General features: G+C 33.4%; 1 protein-coding gene across 1 annotated transcript; it reads right to left on the bottom strand.

The window, feature by feature from the left end:
* Window positions 1–17,170: 17,170 nt before the first annotated feature.
* On the bottom strand, window positions 17,171–20,727 carry LOC110875244 (TMV resistance protein N-like). Its single transcript, XM_022123442.1, has 6 exons — window positions 20,264–20,727; window positions 18,690–19,827; window positions 18,318–18,602; window positions 17,670–18,225; window positions 17,499–17,559; window positions 17,171–17,186 (listed from the first exon to the last, which is right to left on the bottom strand). Exons 1-6 carry the CDS (start codon window positions 20,725–20,727, stop codon window positions 17,171–17,173), a joined length of 2,520 nt encoding a protein of 839 aa, XP_021979134.1.
* Window positions 20,728–23,326: the final 2,599 nt, after the last annotated feature.

Below are 23,326 nucleotides of genomic sequence, written 5' to 3'. Positions count from 1 at the left end.
GGCAATATCTTATAAAATATAAGAAAGAAATCAAAGGAAATCAAATAATGTCACGACCCCCGACCCCATCCTGGCCGGAATCGGTGCCGTGAACAGTCCAGTGGTACCGGTGATTATTTTGAAAAACATTGCAGCGGAAATTTCATCAGGACCGTGAGTTAGGAAAAATATCAGAGTTTAGAAACACCGGATTTTATTTAAAAAGATGGAATAAATTCCATGTTTTACAAAGGTAGCTTTTAATAACAACAATATTTCTTAATTTGAAAAATAAGCCACTTCTTGAAGTCCTTTCAGTGTCGGATCCAATCCTTACTCCAATCTATTGTAATTACCTGAAACGCGTTTTAAAAAGATTTTGTCAGCGGGAAATACTGAGTGAATTATTCATTTTACTGAAAATGACACATTTGTTATAATTCACAGTATTAAGAGTTTTTCAATATGTTTATTATCAACCAACATTCAAGAATAGGTATTTGTCACAGACCAGCTCTGTGACTGTGGTCATATCACCATTGGCTGTCCCAATGAGTGACGTATGTCACAATTAGGCTCGCCCACCTAATGTGAAGGAAACAATAATAACAATATTGTGCACAATACCCCACATACCGGCTGTAATTTGGTGATTACATAAACTTAATCACTGTAATTATAACTTTGAAAAATGGTTTGGAGTATTGTAAAACAGTTGATAAAAAGAAGAATAACTCACAAATCAGCATGCAGGATTGAGTTAACAACTTCTTGATTCTATTTCTTCCGATAATTAAGCATGCACTTTATTATTCTGGATCTTCTGATGATTTAATAGTTTATTTGATTGTAAGGGTGTAGTTGGGAGTATTTCTGGTGGTTTAACATAATGGAATACGTATTGGTGAAAAACCTAAATCAACCTTAACGAATTTCACAAAAACCGGGTTAATGCTCAATACAGCTTTTACGATAACTTACGAGATCAAATTCTCACAATGAATGACAAAGTGCAATACTTCAACTCATTTATCGTATTAACGACAAACGACAAAGTATAATACTTCAACTCATTTATCGAATTATCGACAAAGGACAAAGTATAATGCTTCAACTCATTTATCGAATTATCGACAAACGACAAAGCATAACCCAATGTGGGTGGCACTCAAACATCCATTGGATATATTGATCGGTCGGAAAATGAATCGTAATAGCGATCGAGTTAGTACCCTGTATCGTAGCAGCACCCCCCTCTACTAATTAGTGATTTGGAGACTGTTTCTACTATAACTCGGAGTATAATTTGATTTTGATTGTCGAACGAACGCACAATTGCAAGTCCCACTGCCCTCTATTTATATCTGAAAAATGGTCCCTCCCGCGTGTCGCGACAGCGACACATGCACCTGTCGCGTGGCGCGGGGAATACACTTTTAACATAAGGTTGCCACGTGTCTCTTGGTAGTCTAGCTGAGTCGACGATTCGTGAAAATTCGAATTATACGTAAAACTGTGATGATAATATCGAATGGGAAATGCCCCCCCCCCTGAGTTTTAGGGGCCCTGATCCTGATTCTGTTTGCTATGAAAATTTTAGGAGTTGTGCAGGATTACTTGGGTGTCTCAACTAGGGTTTCCTATTGGGTAAATAAAATAATAGGCATGACTTTTGATGAGAATAGAATAATAAATAATAGTTTTGGGTAAATTACAAAAAAAGAAATAAAATGGTGAGAAAAGAGAATAGACCCACTGGGTAACTTTAGGGTTCAACTAGAAAACCTCCTGGTATAAATTTTGGGTATAACTTTTGGGTTATAAAAAATATATAATGCACTCGTGTTAAGTATAGTACCCCTAATTCAACCTTGTCCCGAAGTCCCGAGATAGAATCCAAACGAACTTAGTCGGGCAGAGCCTTGACATGCGTTATGGGATTCAGATCAATCGGAAAGGGTAGCGGTGATTGGGAGTTTACAATACTTAAAACGAGGCTGTAGGATTTAGGGTAAATAAAAATATATATATATATATATATATATATATATCTATATATATTGAGAGAGTAGGCGAAAGAAAATGGAACTTTTGAAGGAATGAAAAAGCTACTGATGGTTCTTTATTTATAGCTCTAAATTTACTTGAAGGTTACGTTATCATAGTCCACATACACAATTGCACTAAAGGCATGAATTGATTTGGAATCATACACGTATACAATATTTAATTGGGAGTTATCATTTGAAGACACGTACATGCATACAATCTTTTTTTTTTATTTAGTTTTAATATTATTTTATTTTTTTAATCTTTCGTCCACAATTACCCAATTCTCAAAGCAAGTGTTAATTTTATTATTATTTTATAATTAATTTTACATGCTTCATTTATTTGGCGCGTATAACTTTTAAAATGTAACGTTCTACAAAATAATGAATATGTCTTTAGAACGAGTATATTTTTGTCTACAATTGGGTCTAAGTTTTATTAAAAATAGAGTAGGTTCAAAATACAATGTATTATTATAATTTAAGTATTATATGGTTCTTAGGTCCATCTAGGAACTTCATATTTCTTACGGTCAACCTACCTATAAGTTACCTGTCTAATAATATAAGTTTTTATATACTTTTATTTTTATTAGATAGGTCACCCATATACAAGTCAATTAATTAATATAATATTTCAACCAACTATATAAAATAGTGTTTAAAACTATTTGGGTTGAATAATTATATTAAAATAAACTAGTTACTATTTACTAGTGGTTAATAAATTTAACCAAACTTTATAATTCTTATATAAAAATAGGAATGTTACATTCTCCCCACCTTGTTGCAAATCTCGTCGTCGAGATTTGGGTTACGATATTTCTTTTAGACTTATGTCATATTTTAGTCAATAAAAACAATATTTAAGGTAGATGACACAGAATTTAAAATATCAAAATTTTGTGAATACGAGTTGTACAATAAGTAGGATTTAATGGTTCAACTGAATTAGTTCAAGAAATCGATGACAAATGAATGAGATGAAATGATATAATTTTCGAAAGTGACTAGGTTGAAGCCAAAAGATATATGATCGATAGATATTTAAAATGAATGTGAAGGACTTTTAGAATCAATAAAATTCTTTGTCAAAAGAAATCTTACTTTGATTGGCAACTGAGGAAGACTTAGAATCGACGGGTTCAAAATGAAATAAAAGCATGAAAAATGATTTGTCAACTATTGAATTATGATATGAGAAAAATCAATGTGCTGAGATGAGTGAATTGCAAAGATACACTAAAAGATAATAAAGTAGTGTATCATGGTTTAGAGTTCCAAGTTGTTTTTAATGGTGAAATAATGTGATAGTACACTATTAGTGACTATATTTTTCATACTATGTCCTAGAGATGAAAAAAAAATAAGTTGTTTTGACATGACCAACTATTATATTATATTACTAAAGCAAATGTAATATATATTATTTGTTACGCTTTTTATTTTATTTTATTTTGAAACCATATAGCGTTGTAAAATGTAGTTACTAATGTTGTGGTGATTATTCTTTCTGTATTACAATGTTCTTCTAACCCAATGTAGTCGGTGACTACTATATTATTCTTATATGGTTATTTTCTTGCTAGAGTGTTATAGTACATAGTTATCACAAAATATGTGATACATAATTATTTGTATAATTTTATTCGTCCCTCTAATTCTGGTATTGTTTTATAAAAATATGTCTTCTCTTTTTAGTACAAAGTAGAATATTTTTATATATAATTAAAATTTACTAAATAAGTATGATGACTTAATTAACTAGTCATTATCATGGTTGGATATTGGTTAGTGCTGCCTTGTTTAAGCATAGGTGGCCAGTCCATGCCTAACTAAGGCTAGGCTATTCAATACATGCCCCTGATAATAACTCTAGTATCTAAAAATAATATTAACACTATTACTATTATTTATTACTAATAATAAAACTAATATTAATTACCAATAATAAATGCATAAACTTAAATGAGAATATACTTTAAACAAAAATATAATTTCTTTACCTTAATGGTTTTAACAAAAATTTTAATTACAGAAATACTATATTGTAAGTTTCTATATATAATCAATTAAGTTTATACAATGTTTTTCGATTAATGATGATAAGGTAAGAAATATCACGAAAGGCTCGATTGGTTGTAATGACTACGGAATTTAGGACATGAAATAGTGGATCATTATTTTAGCACATAACTGTGTTAAGATTGCTTTTATAAAATAAATCAATAAAGCGGATTCAATATAAATAAATAATTAAATCTTAGATTAGCGCAATCTTCAATTTTGTGAAAATGTCATCACGAAGTGATCGTGATCAAAGAAATGATTCAGTGAAGTCGAAGGCCAAGAAAGCATGTTATAGTTTTAGGAGAATCGAAGTGCTTGTTGGGATTATTTTGAATTTGAATATGATGGCTTAAAATATCATATGGGATTTTGAATTAAATACGAAATGTGAGTAAGTTCAAAATGATTGAACTTTGATAAAACGGGTTCAAGAAAGTTTTGACATGGTTATAACAAAACCATGTATACCATTAAAAAGGAAATCGAGTTTTTCAAGAAATTTATCGATCAAATATCTAAGAGTAATCATTTTGCAAGAGGCGGTTTGCAATGCAAAGATCAAGTATAGCGAAATGATATTTTGGATAAAATAATAATTTGGAATGAAGCCTTCCTATGGTCTTCATAACTCTAAGGAATCACATGTACAACAAACAGTGCATGTGTACCGTGTAAATTTACCAAGAAATAATATAGATCAATATTCGCCATTATGAAAGAAATTCTCATTGTATGATGATCATTAAGGGAAGTAGCAAAAGTTTATTCATAGAGGTCAGAATTGCAACGAAGGAACTTCTTATCTGGAATTTCGTGTGATAACTATTTGTTAAATGACATTATCAGAGAATGTCAAATGGTGTGAAATGAAATAGGGGATTTGGAAAGAATGACTTCTTTTGTAGTGCTAATAATTATGACTCAGGTTAGTCTATGCACTAGATTTTGATCGTTTGTAAGATCATGTGGCAAAATATCGCTTTTTATTAGTAGTACTTTTACCGACGGAATTAATATTGGCGTCATCGTGCCTACTTTATATTTTTAAAAGGTTTTGCTTTGGAAGTTGTGTGTGATAAACTTTGACGTCTGTGGACGTATAATTTAAGTTTCATGTGTTTTCTTGTGTACCAACAAAATTTTACATGCTTCTTATTTGCGTTCATAATTTATAGCGTTAATTATTTATGGTACCGCATTGGTAATTCTTATATTTTTGATGGTGTCCCAACTTAATGGGTTTCCATTTATTATTGTTGCTCGAGTTACGAGGTAGATGATCAAACAAAATAATGTTTGATATCAATATAGGTAAGAGATTCTTGATAAAGGAATCTAGATTTATTATTGACACATATATTTGTGCTTGATTCTTAATTATCAATTGTTATGGCTTTTGGAATTTCTTATAGATATACATATCTATATAATCATATATTTCACATGCTGTAATATACATACCCTTTATAAGGTTAATGTATTTAACAGATTCTTATTTTCAAAAACAAGTCTGATATCAGACCATGATATTATTTTAGGGAAATCTTGTCACTTGTTTGACATTTTATATACCCCATCTTACCCGGTTCGCGCCAGAGAGGTAATCTCAGTATATCCGGACAAGCTGGAGAGTCTGCTACTCTATACCCAGTTTTGCCGGAGAAAATTTCCTATTTCCCATAAATAGTATCTTTTCAAGATTTTAAAAGTGTCTCTTTTATTAGGACTTTTATCCAGAATCAAGGAAATTTGTATTCCCATAACATATCTTATTCTAGACCAAATAATATCAATAAGCAAGAATAAATAGCAATTAAGTGCTATTGCCTGCTAACCGTTATTCTTATGACATACCAGTATTCATTACATTATCCTTATATAAGTAGTTTACCTTAAAGTTTATTTTAAGGCAAAATTCTTAAGTTCAAGTCTAAATATCATTCAGAATGTTATCAGATAATATTAAGTTTCTAACTTTCCGTTTAAGCTTAGGTATTATTATTATAACACCTACTTGCTCTAAACAAGTGGCTTAGTTTATACTAAGGCATCTTTTCTTATGTTCAAGTCTAAATTCTATCAGATGTGCTACCAGTTAATAGCAATCTCCTAACTCTTTTATGTAAGTATAGTTATCACAACACTTATAGGCTTAAAGCAGTGGCTTAGCTCTGATACCACCTTCTGTCACGACCCCCGACCCCATCCTGGCCGGAATCGGTGCCGTGAGCAGTCCAGTGGTACCGGTGATTATTTTGAAAAACATTGCAGCGGAAATTTCATCAGGACCGTGAGTTAGGAAAAATATCAGAGTTTAGAAACACCGGATTTTATTTAAAAAGATGGAATAAATTCCATGTTTTACAAAGGTAGCTTTTAATAACAACAATATTTCTTAATTTGAAAAATAAGCCACTTCTTGAAGTCCTTTCAGTGTCGGATCCAATCCTTACTCCAATCTATTGTAATTACCTGAAACGCGTTTTAAAAAGATTTTGTCAGCGGGAAATACAGAGTGAATTATTCATTTTACTGAAAATGACACATTTGTTATAATTCACAGTATTAAGAGTTTTTACATATATTTATTATCAACCAACATTCAAGAATAGGTATTTGTCACAGACCAGCTCTGTGACTGTGGTCATATCACCATTGGCTGTCCCAATGAGTGACGTATGTCACAATTAGGCTCGCCCACCTAATGTGAAGGAAACAATAATAACAATATTGTGCACAATACCCCACATACCGGCTGTAATTTGGTGATTACATAAACTTAATCACTGTAATTATAACTTTGAAAAATGGTTTGGAGTATTGTAAAACAGTTGATAAAAAGAAGAATAACTCACAAATCAGCATGCAGGATTGAGTTAACAACTTCTTGATTCTATTTCTTCCGATAATTAAGCATGCACTTTATTATTCTGGATCTTCTGATGATTTAATAGTTTATTTGATTGTAAGGGTGTAGTTGGGAGTATTTCTGGTGGTTTAACATAATGGAATACGTATTGGTGAAAAACCTAAATCAACCTTAACGAATTTCACAAAAACCGGGTTAATGCTCAATACAGCTTTTACGATAACTTACGAGATCAAATTCTCACAATGAATGACAAAGTGCAATACTTCAACTCATTTATCGTATTAACGACAAACGACAAAGTATAATACTTCAACTCATTTATCGAATTATCGACAAACGACAAAGTATAATGCTTCAACTCATTTATCGAATTATCGACAAACGACAAAGCATAACCCAATGTGGGTGGCACTCAAACATCCATTGGATATATTGATCGGTCGGAAAATGAATCGTAATAGCGATCGAGTTAGTACCCTGTATCGTAGCAGCACCCCCCTCTACTAATTAGTGATTTGGAGACTGTTTCTACTATAACTCGGAGTATAATTTGATTTTGATTGTCGAACGAACGCACAATTGCAAGTCCCACTGCCCTCTATTTATATCTGAAAAATGGTCCCTCCCGCGTGTCGCGACAGCGACACATGCACCTGTCGCGTGGCGCGGGGAATACACTTTTAACATAAGGTTGCCACGTGTCTCTTGGTAGTCTAGCTGAGTCGACGATTCGTGAAAATTCGAATTATACGTAAAACTGTGATGATAATATCGAATGGGAAATGCCCCCCCCTGAGTTTTAGGGGCCCTGATCCTGATTCTGTTTGCTATGAAAATTTTAGGAGTTGTGCAGGATTACTTGTGTGTCTCAACTAGGGTTTCCTATTGGGTAAATAAAATAATAGGCATGACTTTTGATGAGAATAGAATAATAAATAATAGTTTTGGGTAAATTACAAAAAAAGAAATAAAATGGTGAGAAAAGAGAATAGACCCACTGGGTAACTTTAGGGTTCAACTAGAAAACCTCCTGGTATAAATTTTGGGTATAACTTTTGGGTTATAAAAAATATATAATGCACTCGTGTTAAGTATAGTACCCCTAATTCAACCTTGTCCCGAAGTCCCGAGATAGAATCCAAACGAACTTAGTCGGGCAGAGCCTTGACATGCGTTATGGGATTCAGATCAATCGGAAAGGGTAGCGGTGATTGGGAGTTTACAATACTTAAAACGAGGCTGTAGGATTTAGGGTAAATAAAAATATATATATATATATATATATCTATATATATTGAGAGAGTAGGCGAAAGAAAATGGAACTTTTGAAGGAATGAAAAAGCTACTGATGGTTCTTTATTTATAGCTCTAAATTTACTTGAAGGTTACGTTATCATAGTCCACATACACAATTGCACTAAAGGCATGAATTGATTTGGAATCATACACGTATACAATATTTAATTGGGAGTTATCATTTGAAGACACGTACATGCATACAATCTTTTTTTTTTATTTAGTTTTAATATTATTTTATTTTTTTAATCTTTCGTCCACAATTACCCAATTCTCAAAGCAAGTGTTAATTTTATTATTATTTTATAATTAATTTTACATGCTTCATTTATTTGGCGCGTATAACTTTTAAAATGTAACGTTCTACAAAATAATGAATATGTCTTTAGAACGAGTATATTTTTGTCTACAATTGGGTCTAAGTTTTATTAAAAATAGAGTAGGTTCAAAATACAATGTATTATTATAATTTAAGTATTATATGGTTCTTAGGTCCATCTAGGAACTTCATATTTCTTACGGTCAACCTACCTATAAGTTACCTGTCTAATAATATAAGTTTTTATATACTTTTATTTTTATTAGATAGGTCACCCATATACAAGTCAATTAATTAATATAATATTTCAACCAACTATATAAAATAGTGTTTAAAACTATTTGGGTTGAATAATTATATTAAAATAAACTAGTTACTATTTACTAGTGGTTAATAAATTTAACCAAACTTTATAATTCTTATATAAAAATAGGAATGTTACATTCTCCCCACCTTGTTGCAAATCTCGTCGTCGAGATTTGGGTTACGATATTTCTTTTAGACTTATGTCATATTTTAGTCAATAAAAACAATATTTAAGGTAGATGACACAGAATTTAAAATATCAAAATTTTGTGAATACGAGTTGTACAATAAGTAGGATTTAATGGTTCAACTGAATTAGTTCAAGAAATCGATGACAAATGAATGAGATGAAATGATATAATTTTCGAAAGTGACTAGGTTGAAGCCAAAAGATATATGATCGATAGATATTTAAAATGAATGTGAAGGACTTTTAGAATCAATAAAATTCTTTGTCAAAAGAAATCTTACTTTGATTGGCAACTGAGGAAGACTTAGAATCGACGGGTTCAAAATGAAATAAAAGCATGAAAAATGATTTGTCAACTATTGAATTATGATATGAGAAAAATCAATGTGCTGAGATGAGTGAATTGCAAAGATACACTAAAAGATAATAAAGTAGTGTATCATGGTTTAGAGTTCCAAGTTGTTTTTAATGGTGAAATAATGTGATAGTACACTATTAGTGACTATATTTTTCATACTATGTCCTAGAGATGAAAAAAAAAAGTTGTTTTGACATGACCAACTATTATATTATATTACTAAAGCAAATGTAATATATATTATTTGTTACGCTTTTTTTTTTTTATTTTGAAACCATATAGCGTTGTAAAATGTAGTTACAAATGTTGTGGTGATTATTCTTTATGTATTACAATGTTCTTCTAACCCAATGTAGTCGCTGACTACTATATTATTCTTATATGGTTATTTTCTTGCTAGAGTGTTATAGTACATAGTTATCACAAAATATGTGATACATAATTATTTGTATAATTTTATTCGTCCCTCTAATTCTGGTATTGTTTTATAAAAATATGTCTTCTCTTTTTAGTACAAAGTAGAATATTTTTATATATAATTAAAATTTACTAAATAAGTATGATGACTTAATTAACTAGTCATTATCATGGTTGGATATTGGTTAGTGCTGCCTTGTTTAAGCATAGGTGGCCAGTCCATGCCTAACTAAGGCTAGGCTATTCAATACATGCCCCTGATAATAACTCTAGTATCTAAAAATAATATTAACACTATTACTATTATTTATTACTAATAATAAAACTAATATTAATTACCAATAATAAATGCATAAACTTAAATGAGAATATACTTTAAACAAAAATATAATTTCTTTACCTTAATGGTTTTAACAAAAATTTTAATTACAGAAATACTATATTGTAAGTTTCTATATATAATCAATTAAGTTTATACAATGTTTTTCGATTAATGATGATAAGGTAAGAAATATCACGAAAGGCTCGATTGGTTGTAAGGACTACGGAATTTAGGACATGAAATAGTGGATCATTATTTTAGCACATAACTGTGTTAAGATTGCTTTTATAAAATAAATCAATAAAGCGGATTCAATATAAATAAATAATTAAATCTTAGATTAGCGCAATCTTCAATTTTGTGAAAATGTCATCACGAAGTGATCGTGATCAAAGAAATGATTCAGTGAAGTCGAAGGCCAAGAAAGCATGTTATAGTTTTAGGAGAATCGAAGTGCTTGTTGGGATTATTTTGAATTTGAATATGATGGCTTAAAATATCATATGGGATTTTGAATTAAATACGAAATGTGAGTAAGTTCAAAATGATTGAACTTTGTTAAAACGGGTTCAAGAAAGTTTTGACATGGTTATAACAAAACCATGTATACCATTAAAAAGGAAATCGAGTTTTTCAAGAAATTTATCGATCAAATATCTAAGAGTAATCATTTTGCAAGAGGCGGTTTGCAATGCAAAGATCAAGTATAGCGAAATGATATTTTGGATAAAATAATAATTTGGAATGAAGCCTTCCTATGGTCTTCATAACTCTAAGGAATCACATGTACAACAAACAGTGCATGTGTACCGTGTAAATTTACCAAGAAATAATATAGATCAATATTCGCCATTATGAAAGAAATTCTCATTGTATGATGATCATTAAGGGAAGTAGCAAAAGTTTATTCATAGAGGTCAGAATTGCAACGAAGGAACTTCTTATCTGGAATTTCGTGTGATAACTATTTGTTAAATGACATTATCAGAGAATGTCAAATGGAGTGAAATGAAATAGGGGATTTGGAAAGAATGACTTCTTTTGTAGTGCTAATAATTATGACTCAGGTTAGTCTATGCACTAGATTTTGATCGTTTGTAAGATCATGTGGCAAAATATCGCTTTTTATTAGTAGTACTTTTACCGACGGAATTAATATTGGCGTCATCGTGCCTACTTTATATTTTTAAAAGGTTTTGCTTTGGAAGTTGTGTGTGATAAACTTTGACGTCTGTGGACGTATAATTTAAGTTTCATGTGTTTTCTTGTGTACCAACAAAATTTTACATGCTTCTTATTTGCGTTCATAATTTATGGCGTTAATAATTTATGGTACCGCATTGGTAATTCTTATATTTTTGATGGTGTCCTAACTTAATGGGTTTCCATTTATTATTGTTGCTCGAGTTACGAGGTAGATGATCAAACAAAATAATGTTTGATATCAATATAGGTAAGAGATTCTTGATAAAGGAATCTAGATTTATTATTGACACATATATTTGTGCTTGATTCTTAATTATCAATTGTTATGGCTTTTGGAATTTCTTATAGATATACATATCTATATAATCATATATTTCACATGCTGTAATATACATACCCTTTATAAGGTTAATGTATTTAACAGATTCTTATTTTCAAAAACAAGTCTGATATCAGACCATGATATTATTTTAGGGAAATCTTGTCACTTGTTTGACATTTTATATACCCCATCTTACCCGGTTCGCGCCGGAGAGGTAATCTCAGTATATCCGGACAAGCTGGAGAGTCTGCTACTCTATACCCAGTTTTGCCGGAGAAAATTTCCTATTTCCCATAAATAGTATCTTTTCAAGATTTTAAAAGTATCTCTTTTATTAGGACTTTTATCCAGAATCAAGGAAATTTGTATTCCCATAACATATCTTATTCTAGACCAAATAATATCAATAAGCAAGAATAAATAGCAATTAAGTGCTATTGCCTGCTAACCGTTATTCTTATGACATACCAGTATTCATTACATTATCCTTATATAAGTAGTTTACCTTAAAGTTTATTTTAAGGCAAAATTCTTAAGTTCAAGTCTAAATATCATTCAGAATGTTATCAGATAATATTAAGTTTCTAACTTTCCGTTTAAGCTTAGGTATTATTATTATAACACCTACTTGCTCTAAACAAGTGGCTTAGTTTATACTAAGGCATCTTTTCTTATGTTCAAGTCTAAATTCTATCAGATGTGCTACCAGTTAATAGCAATCTCCTAACTCTTTTATGTAAGTATTGTTATTACAACACTTATAGGCTTAAAGCAGTGGCTTTGCTTTGATACCACCTTCTGTCACGACCCTCGACCCCATCCTGGCCGGAATCGGTGCCGTGAGCAGTCCAGTGGTACCGGTGATTATTTTGAAAAACATTGCAGCGGAAATTTCATCAGGACCGTGAGTTAGGAAAAATATCAGAGTTTAGAAACACCGGATTTTATTTAAAAAGATGGAATAAATTCCATGTTTTACAAAGGTAGCTTTTAATAACAACAATATTTCTTAATTTGAAAAATAAGCCACTTCTTGAAGTCCTTTCAGTGTCGGATCCAATCCTTACGCCAATCTATTGTAATTACCTGAAATGCGTTTTAAAAAGATTTTTTCAGCGGGAAATACTGAGTGAATTATTCATTTTACTGAAAATGACACATTTGTTATAATTCACAGTATTAAGAGTTTTTACATATGTTTATTATCAACCAACATTCAAGAATAGGTATTTGTCACAGACCAGCTCTGTGACTGTGGTCATATCACCATTGGCTGTCCCAATGAGTGACGTATGTCACAATTAGGCTCGCCCACCTAATGTGAAGGAAACAATAATAACAATATTGTGCACAATACCCCACATACCGGCTGTAATTTGGTGATTACATAAACTTAATCACTGTAATTATAACTTTGAAAAATGGTTTGGAGTATTGTAAAACAGTTGATAAAAAGAAGAATAACTCACAAATCAGCATGCAGGATTGAGTTAACAACTTCTTGATTCTATTTCTTCCGATAATTAAGCATGCACTTTATTATTCTGGATCTTCTGATGATTTAATAGTTTATTTGATTGTAAGGGTGTAGTTGGGAGTATTTCTGGTGGTTTAACATAATGGAATACGTATTGGTGAAAAACCTAAATCAACCTTAACGAATTTCACAAAAACCGGGTTAATGCTCAATACAGCTTTTACGATAACTTACGAGATCAAATTCTCACAATGAATGACAAAGTGCAATACTTCAACTCATTTATCGTATTAACGACAAACGACAAAGTATAATACTTCAACTCATTTATCGAATTATCGACAAACGACAAAGTATAATGCTTCAACTCATTTATCGAATTATCGACAAACGACAAAGCATAACCCAATGTGGGTGGCACTCAAACATCCATTGGATATATTGATCGGTCGGAAAATGAATCGTAATAGCGATCGAGTTAGTACCCTGTATCGTAGCAGCACCCCCCTCTACTAATTAGTGATTTGGAGACTGTTTCTACTATAACTCGGAGTATAATTTGATTTTGATTGTCGAACGAACGCACAATTGCAAGTCCCACTGCCCTCTATTTATATCTGAAAAATGGTCCCTCCCGCGTGTCGCGACAGCGACACATGCACCTGTCGCGTGGCGCGGGGAATACACTTTTAACATAAGGTTGCCACGTCTCTTGGTAGTCTACCTGAGTCGACGATTCGTGAAAATTCGAATTATACGTAAAACTGTGATGATAATATCGAATGGGAAATGCCCCCCCTGAGTTTTAGGGGCCCTGATCTTGATTCTGTTTGCTATGACAATTTTAGGAGTTGTGCAGGATTACTTGGGTGTCTCAACTAGGGTTTCCTATTGGGTAAATAAAATAATAGGCATGACTTTTGATGAGAATAGAATAATAAATAATAGTTTTGGGTAAATTACAAAAAAGAAATAAAATGGTGAGAAAAGAGAATAGACCCACTGGGTAACTTTAGGGTTCAACTAGAAAACCTCCTGGTATAAATTTTGGGTATAACTTTTGGGTTATAAAAAATATATAATGCACTCGTGTTAAGTATAGTACCCCTAATTCAACCTTGTCCCGAAGTCCCGAGATAGAATCCAAACGAACTTAGTCGGGCAGAGCCTTGACATGCGTTATGGGATTCAGATCAATCGGAAAGGGTAGCGGTGATTGGGAGTTTACAATACTTAAAACGAGGCTGTAGGATTTAGGGTAAATAAATATATATATATATATATATATATATATATATATTGAGAGAGTAGGCGAAAGAAAATGGAACTTTTGAAGGAATGAAAAAGCTACTGATGGTTCTTTATTTATAGCTCTAAATTTACTTGAAGGTTACGTTATCATAGTCCACATACACAATTGCACTAAAGGCATGAATTGATTTGGAATCATACATGTATACAATATTTAATTGGGAGTTATCATTTAAAGACACGTACATGCATACAATCTTTTTTTTTATTTAGTTTTAATATTATTTTATTTTTTTAATCTTTCGTCCACAATTACCCAATTCTCAAAGCAAGTGTTAATTTTATTATTATTTTATAATTAATTTTACATGCTTCATTTATTTGGCGCGTATAACTTTTAAAATGTAACGTTCTACAAAATAATGAATATGTCTTTAGAACGAGTATATTTTTGTCTACAATTGGGTCTAAGTTTTATTAAAAATAGAGTAGGTTCAAAATACAATGTATTATTATAATTTAAGTATTATATGGTTCCTAGGTCCATCTAGGAACTTCATATTTCTTACGGTCAACCTACCTATAAGTTACCTGTCTAATAATATAAGTTTTTATATACTTTTATTTTTATTAGATAGGTCACCCATATACAAGTCAATTAATTAATATAATATTTCAACCAACTATATAAAATAGTGTTTAAAACTATTTGGGTTGAATAATTATATTAAAATAAACTAGTTACTATTTACTAGTGGTTAATAAATTTAACCAAACTTTATAATTCTTATATAAAAATAGGAATGTTACAAATAAAATCTACTATTAAAATCAATGTGCTAATCTTTTAAGATTTTATAGAATCTTCATAATCTTCCAAGGTATATTTGTTGGTATATTCTCCAACAAGATCAAATAAAATAATGTAAGAAAATCTCAAGTGGGGCCCTCCTTGTAATCGGCCTAACTATGGGGGGGGGGTAAAGTGTAATATTCCAAACATTAGTTGATTAAATCTAGTTAGATCCCAAGTATTATGTTTAGGGATTTAGGGGTTTTGTGATCATGAGATGTAATATGATGTTTGGTGACCATAACTAGTTTCGTAACATAAAAACAGCGCTTCTAGTAAAAATTTGATGTTTCGGCTAGTGTCTGGTTGTTCGTTTCGTTACTGTTCGTTAAAGTGCTAAATTGCGCAGTTTAGTGTGCTTTATGTTGTATTTTATGACAGTTTCAGTTCCCGACACTTAGGAAAGTATTCTGGACCATTAAACCACTTTTCTGCATTATAATGAGATGTTAAATTGCTGAAAATTGCTGAATTTATTTATTTTCTGCAGAATTTTGCAGTTTTAGTGTGTTTCTGGCACTTTCCGGCACCTATGTCATCACTAGGAAGGCAGTTTTTTAATCCCTACTTTACTACACACTATCCTAGTGTATCACTTGGTTCTGGGGCTCATTATGTGTCTTAATATCATGTATGTCTAAGTACTGAACTCTCGTCAGTGCTTTTAGTTTGTCTGATAATGGTGCCAATTTTGTTCTGTGCATTAATAGAACTATATCGTGTTGCATGTACTAATGATAAAAGTCTTGCAACATGAAATTCCATTGTATGTATATAACAGTAATCAGAAATTCATTCGTCTTGTAAACTGGATCATGCACAGACATTAAAGCACAATTTACTGTCTAATTATTGTACGGAATGTACGGAAAAGTGCCAGTTGTCACATCTTGGACAAGTCACATCTTGGACAACTATCCAGGTTCTAGGTCTGATACGGGTTTTGCCCGCACCCGCGTGGGGTCCTGGACCATATCCCTTCACTTTCGATATTAGAAAAGCTAACACACAATATAGCTACTAGAAAATTCCTAGAGCAAATCCCTGAAATTATATCTTTATTTCAGAAATATGCACTATACTTTTAGCTTGGTTAAAAGTAGAGTTAAATGCTTGGTTGGTCCATGTGGTTTGCAAATATTGCAAACTTGGTCCTAGTGGTTTAAGAATTACACACTTAGTCCCAATGTTTGTAATTTTTGCACTTGGGTGGTACTTATAATTAACCTAAGTTTGATTTTTCAGTTAAGTGTATGTGAAATGACATATTTGCCCCTCAACAATTAAGAAAACTAAAAATATAAAAATTATAATTATTAATAAATTCAAGTGAGTCCAATTTCCTATCCCCACCCAACCCCCACTCCCACCCCCCACCTTCTTCTCCCCTCTCTCTTCTTCATCTTTTGTCTGCAATAACCTTCCACCACCATAATAGCACCCACCACCATAATAGCACCCACCACCATAACAGATCCACCCCACCATCGCTGGCAAAAACACCCCACCATAACAACTCCACCACGTCGCCACCCCATCACTCGGACATCGCCGGAATGGGACCCATTTGATTTATTAATAATTATAATTTACATATTTTTAGTTTTCTTAATTGTTGAGTGGCAAATATGTTATTTCACATAACTTAACTGAAAAATTTAACTTAGGATAATGATAAGTAGCATCCGAGTGCAAAAATTACAAACACCGGGACCAAGTGTGTAATTATTAACACACTAGGGCCAAGTCTGCAATATTTAAAAACCAAAAGAGACCAACCAAGCATTTTAACTCTTAAAAATATTACTTAAACCTGCAATTAGCACATAAACAATACATATCTGGAATATTGCAATAATCCTTCCACTAATATATCAGAAATTAAAAACGAAAACATCTAAATTCACAAAAAAAAAAAAAAAAAAAAGAAAGAAAGAAAGAAAGAAAGATGTACATCGATTGCTTGAACATGAATTAATGTACCTTGAATCACCAAAACTGGAACGATTTAGGGAAACCAAAATAGAGCATTTGATGAGATAACCAAAATTTGACCATTGGGACGTATGTTTGTGCTGGTTGCTATTTTGCTCGATTACAAACACTTTTAATGCCTACATGGAATGCCTACTTTCTATTAATATCAATCTCCCACCACTTCAAAATTCAAATCAAAGTAAGACAGTTGATATAAAACTGAATAGTATACCTGTTACAAACTTCTTTAAGAATCGGGTCTTTTGGATAGAGGAGACTCATGTTGTGTGTGCCTAGTTCATTCACAATTATACATAGCAGGATGCCGTGTATCTCGATATTTCTGTGAAGGATGTAAAACCATACGACTCAAGCCGCCCCCTAGACCATACGATACACAGACCTTTCAATTGGAAAATGCTAACCGGAAGATGACTTATGCATGCACCTTCTATATTTAACTCTTTTAGACCTTCTAAAAGTCCAAGTTCCTCAGGTAATTTCTTAACTCCAATATAGGGGAGATGTAAATATTTCAATCTTTTCATCATACAAATGTTGTTCGGAAGATCTTGTAAGACTGAACAATCCGTTAGGTGTAACTCCTCTAAACACTCTAATCTACATAGATCCTCTGGTAACTGCTCAAGAAGCCAACAAGATTTAAGTTTAAGATATTTAAGATGTTTCAACATACAAATGCCATTCGGAAGATGCCTCATATCCTTTATTGACAAAGTTAGCTTCTCAAGATGTGGAGTCAGCGCAAGATTAAGGTTACTCACGTTAGAACCACTTAGGTTGAGGAATTTGAGCTTTTGAAGAGTGACGGGCATGTGGAGTTCAAGAAAGTCATTACATTCTCTAAGATCTAACATCTCGAGCTGTAGAGTCATCCCAAGGTCAAAGGTTCTCAAGTTTGAATATTTGAGGTCAAGGAATCTCAGCTTATTAAGTACCTATTATAAGCAGGAAAGATAAATATCAGTGTAATGACAAAATGTAGCATACTAATGCAACATGCACAAAAACTAATTAGCCATTATTCTACCTTATATTCTCCCCATTTCCAGAGTTGACAGATTTTGCTTCGAACCATTGCAAGGTCAACGAGTCTGTATGCTTGAAATGTGTTAGGTAAACACTCAAGCGGGTATCCAGGCCAATGTAGTGATCGTAAAGTATTTGGTAAATATCGGTCAGCTTCATCAACTTCACCAAAATGGGTATTGACGTGAATAAATCTAAGATCATTCATCTTTCTAAGGCCTTTCATAATTACAGCTGGATGCAAATTCGAATCCACCAGCTTTATACATCTTGTTGCTTCAGTACCCTGCAAATAAAAAGCTCACATGAAATTTTTGTCATAACAAATATCAATGTGTTGGTTTTCAATCATAAAAATAAACATGAAAATTACCAATTCGTTAACCAATATATCTTCAATCTCTTGTTTAATCCATAACCGATTATGTCTCTTAGGCTCATAAGGGTGCAAACGACGAACAATATTTCTACCCATTTCTTGTATATGGTCATGCATGAGCAAATGACCATCACTAGATATAGTTATCAAAGATCTCTGCTCAAGAACTCTTAAACCTATTTCAGCACAAAATCCACAGCTTTCAAGTACTCTGATTGCTTCGTCTTTCCTTTCACCTTTCAATATGCATGCAACATCTAGGAATATCTGTTGTAGATCATCCTCTAGACCGACGTAGCTTAGTTCCAATTTTTCCAAAGTTTCCTTCAACGGAATTGTTTCTAGTCTTTCTATTGTATTTTCCCATTCACGTTTTGTTCTACCACAAAGAAATGAACCCAAAACTTTGATTGTTAAGGGAAGGCCAGCAGCATAACGTACAACTTTTCCTGATAGCTCTTCATACATTTGATTTGGTATCTCTCTCTTAAATGCATGCATATGAAAGAGGCAAAGTGCTTCCTCGTCTAATAACAAATTGACATTATGAATATTGTCAACATGAACTCCGTGTGCAACCAACACTTGTTCATCTCTTGTTGTGATGATGATTATACTTCCTGGCTTAAACCAATTAGGATTACCAGCTAACGCCTCAAGTTGTTCAATATGATCCACATAATCTAGAACAACAAGAACCTTTCTACTACACATCATCTTTTTCATCATATTTTTCCCATCAGAGACATTTCTTATATCAATGTTTGGATCATTTAACACGTCTGAAAGGACATGTTTTTGCAATTCCTTCAAACCGGAGAGAGAGCCTTTTGAAACTTCTCTAACATTTTCAACAAAGCTTTTACCTTCAAAGAAAATGGATATATGATAAAAAATAGCCCGGGCCAAAGTGGTCTTCCCACCACCTCCCATCCCCTTGATCCCTATCATCTGAATACCCTCATAGCCAGTTTCTAAAGATGAAACGATATCATTTACCCGAGTCTCCATGCCTACTAAGTTCTCGTCAACACTAAAATTGATGGAATGTAGCTTTAGCGAAATGTCTTCAACAATTTTTTTAATGAACTTAGCTTCATGCCTGTATGTTATAGAAGATTCAATTAGATTACTCAATGATATATAGCATATTCATGTTCCATGACCAGTTACTTCCGAATCAATATGATACAATAACAAATGAAGTAAGAGCATGAGATGACAAGAATTGTTGAAAGTTAAAAATAAATATGATCTGTATTATTAGGTATAGGGCTCTTAGAGTCTTTGTTGTAAATTAGATTGACAGGTTAAAGTGTCATTGTAAATACTTATGGGTCTAGATTGTAAACGTTATTAGTTTGTAACCGGTTATTCACCAATTGACGTATCGATTGGATGTGCCGGTTCAAAACGTATAAACGCGTCGATGGATGTAAACAAGAGTCTGGTTGAACGATTTGTAAGTCCTGATTATGAACAAAAATTTCCTTACCAAACACTAATTAGAAAGAGAAGAACTAAAGAATATAAGATAAATGGATTACCCATCAAAAGTGGTCTTCAACTCCCACCCAGCCAGACCGGCTGCTTCTGACAAAGCATTTCTCCATCTCTCAGCAGCCTCTTCCTTTTCATGTTTGGCAAACGCTTTTCCAACTGCCCCACTTTGTTTGCGGACCTCGGTGGGTTCCACATCATAGAAGAGGGGGTAAGCAGTCTGATCAATCGTGTTATGGCATTGCATGATCTTTACGAGCTCGTTTAAGCACCATGATGAAGACGCATAGTTCTTTGAGAAAACAATGATATGAAACTTCGAATCTTCGATTGATCTAATGAGCTCATCACTAATGTTTCTCCCTTTCTCCATTCTTTCATCGTCTTTGTAAGTTATAATGCCTTTATGGTGAAGGGCATGATAGAGATGATCAACAAAGGTCTTACGGGTGTCTTCTCCTCTGAAGCTCAAAAATACATCATACTTGAAGTTCTTTTGAATGGATGGAACTGTTCCTGAACTAGATGCCATTGAATGGATGCTTGAACGATTGAACAAAATGAAATCTTGATCGGAGGAGATCTATATGAACTAATAAGAGATTATAATAATCCAGAATTGTTGGGAGGACCATTATGAATGAGATGGGGACAAAAGATTTTTGTTTTACATAGAGATAAATATATGTAACCCCAACTCCTCTTTGATATTATCGATTAATGATAACGCGTTATTTGACCTTTTCACACTTGTTCTTAACGGAAAACGACATTTTATTCATCACGAAATAAATACAATGTTTGGGAAGCAAGACACTAAACTGAAACATTATACAAGGACACCCATACATCGATCGATAACGCGTAATTTGACCTTTTCACAGTTGTTTTTAACAAGAAATGATATTTTATTCATCACCAAATAAATACAATGTTTGGGAAGCAAGACACTAAACTGCAATGGCGTAGCTTAAGAGGGGCCGGGAGGGGCGCCCGACCCCCCGAACTTTTCGCTAAGTAGTGTTATATATGTAGTTTTCGTATAGAAATTTTTGGGTATATACGTTTTTGACCCCCCCCCCCCGGTTCTATAGAAATTTTTAGGTATACGTTTTCGACCCCCCCCCCTCCGTTTTCATGGTCAAGCTTCGCCACTGCTAAACTGAAACATTATACAAGGACACCCATAAGATCGATCCTAATGGCTAGATCTCATTCGACTAAATTAAAAGACTTCCAATTTTGTCTCTCCAAATTACTTAGATTCACCCCATGCTTCGCTTAAAGAATACTACAAATGGGGTATTGGCGAAATTCATCACATCGGGATACACTCGTCTCCAAACCGGGGAAAACCCTCACCTAGCCAGAAACCCATGAACACTCGCCTAAAGGCACGACAGTGAGGTGAGGTAAAACACATTCAGTACTAGCGAGCTCGCCTAATGGCACGACAGTGCGGTGAGGTAAAACACATTCAATTCAAGGGTCGAACTAGCGATCGCCGCCTATTCGTCTAGTCTCACATTATCACCAGGTGCAACTGAAAACTAATGGGGAGAAGCAGGAATTGAACTTGAGTCTCTAGAAAACCCAAGTCTCACCCTTATCACTCCACCACAAGTTCATCGGCTTCGATACGAGTACTGTAAGAGAATTTAAAATACAGATAACAATATGTTGAATCCAAGTCTGTGATGCGTGTATACACGTATTTAGTTGTATATCGGTCAGCGCTGACCCGATCCAACATCTAGCAACCAATCAGATTTATCAATTATAAACCTTGTTTTTAATATTATAAAGTTGCTTCATTTATTTGTTTTGTTGTGTATTAACTATTAACCTACTTATTATTATAATATAAGCTTCTTTATGAGTCTATTTATTCATGGTTGAATTATTTATTTATAAATACAACGTACATCGGTCACAACATTTATATTAGGCTTTTACAACGTACGTTTTCGTCTTCCATCGGTCCCGACAAATCTGACGAACGAATATTCGTTTAAACCTAACTGACACGATTGAAGCAGGGTCTGCACTGTGTTCGTCCTCACCGTACAGTAACATAAGCCCGCAACGGATTGTGGATCGCTTACCACGTGATAATGTTCGATGAGAAATAGCATTTCATGATTCATGTACTGGCAGTGTTACGACCATGGATCGAGAAAGGAGTGACCATACACGACTTCCTGAGGAAGAGAGATTTGATGGATCATCTTCGTGAGGAGATGTGGTCTTGCCGGCGGGATGAAGGTGGGAAAGGAACGTGATGCTTGGTTTAATTTAAGTTGTTTATTTATTTTAGAGTAAACTTCCGTTTTGCTCCCTGTGGTTTGATCACTTTAACGGTTTTGCCCCAAACCTTTAAAAACAGCCATTTTACTCCCTGATCTATGAAACTTATATCTATTTCACTCCCTGCCCCTAACGCCATCCAAATCAGCTGTTAAATCCTTATCACATGCCCCTCACATGATGGACATTTTAGTCTTTTCCCATCCTCCCTTATGTTATTATTAATTATATGTATATAAAAAAAGAAATCATTCCCTTCCATTCCATCCTCTATCTCTCCCTATATTGTACCAACCTACACCCACACCATCAGACATCACCCAACCCACCGAACAAAAACCACCACCCCCTTCCACCATCTCCACCCGACAACTACCACCACCACCCTCCACCATTTCCACCGACCACCACTACCATGACGTGGTATCAGCCCCACCCGAGAACCACCTTGCAACAGCCCCACCCGACCAACACCTCCACTTGACCGCCACTATCTTGCACCACCCTCATACGCCCCGGCGCCCTCCTTAACTGCTCGAAAATCCTTTAAATGCAGATCTAAAACCAGATTTCAACGGACTTCACCGTCACCATCATCAACAGACTCCACCGTCACCACCGTTCCATGTTCCTCTCTCTATCTCTCATATTTCTCTCTCATTCGGTCCCTTTATCTCTTTCTGTATACACATTTTGTTGGTATTTTCTGAATTAAACAAAGAATGAGAGAGAAATAGGATTTTGAAATATGGGGATTTTGAAATTTGGGGGTTTTGATGATACGAGTTAGGGTTTGATTCTAGGGTTTGTTTTAAAAGGTGAAA

Source organism: Helianthus annuus, chromosome 9, assembly GCF_002127325.2.
Source record: "Helianthus annuus cultivar XRQ/B chromosome 9, HanXRQr2.0-SUNRISE, whole genome shotgun sequence".
Classification (NCBI taxonomy): Eukaryota; Viridiplantae; Streptophyta; class Magnoliopsida; order Asterales; family Asteraceae; genus Helianthus; species Helianthus annuus.
The sequence above is the reverse complement of the archived record's forward strand: the minus strand, read 5'-3'. Positions and strand labels throughout refer to the sequence as shown.

Bases quoted from the DNA above. Each gene is read 5' to 3' on its own strand.
- LOC110875244 (XM_022123442.1), bottom strand. From the start codon at position 20,727: ATGGCATCTAGTTCAGGAACAGTTCCATCCATTCAAAAGAACTTCAAG. The intron at 19,828-20,263 runs GTTGAAGACCAC...TATATCATTGAG, and splicing joins GCCGGTCTGGCTGGGTGGGA to TAATCTAATTGAATCTTCTA. The intron at 18,226-18,317 runs GTAGAATAATGG...TGCTTATAATAG, and splicing joins GGAAATGGGGAGAATATAAG to GTACTTAATAAGCTGAGATT.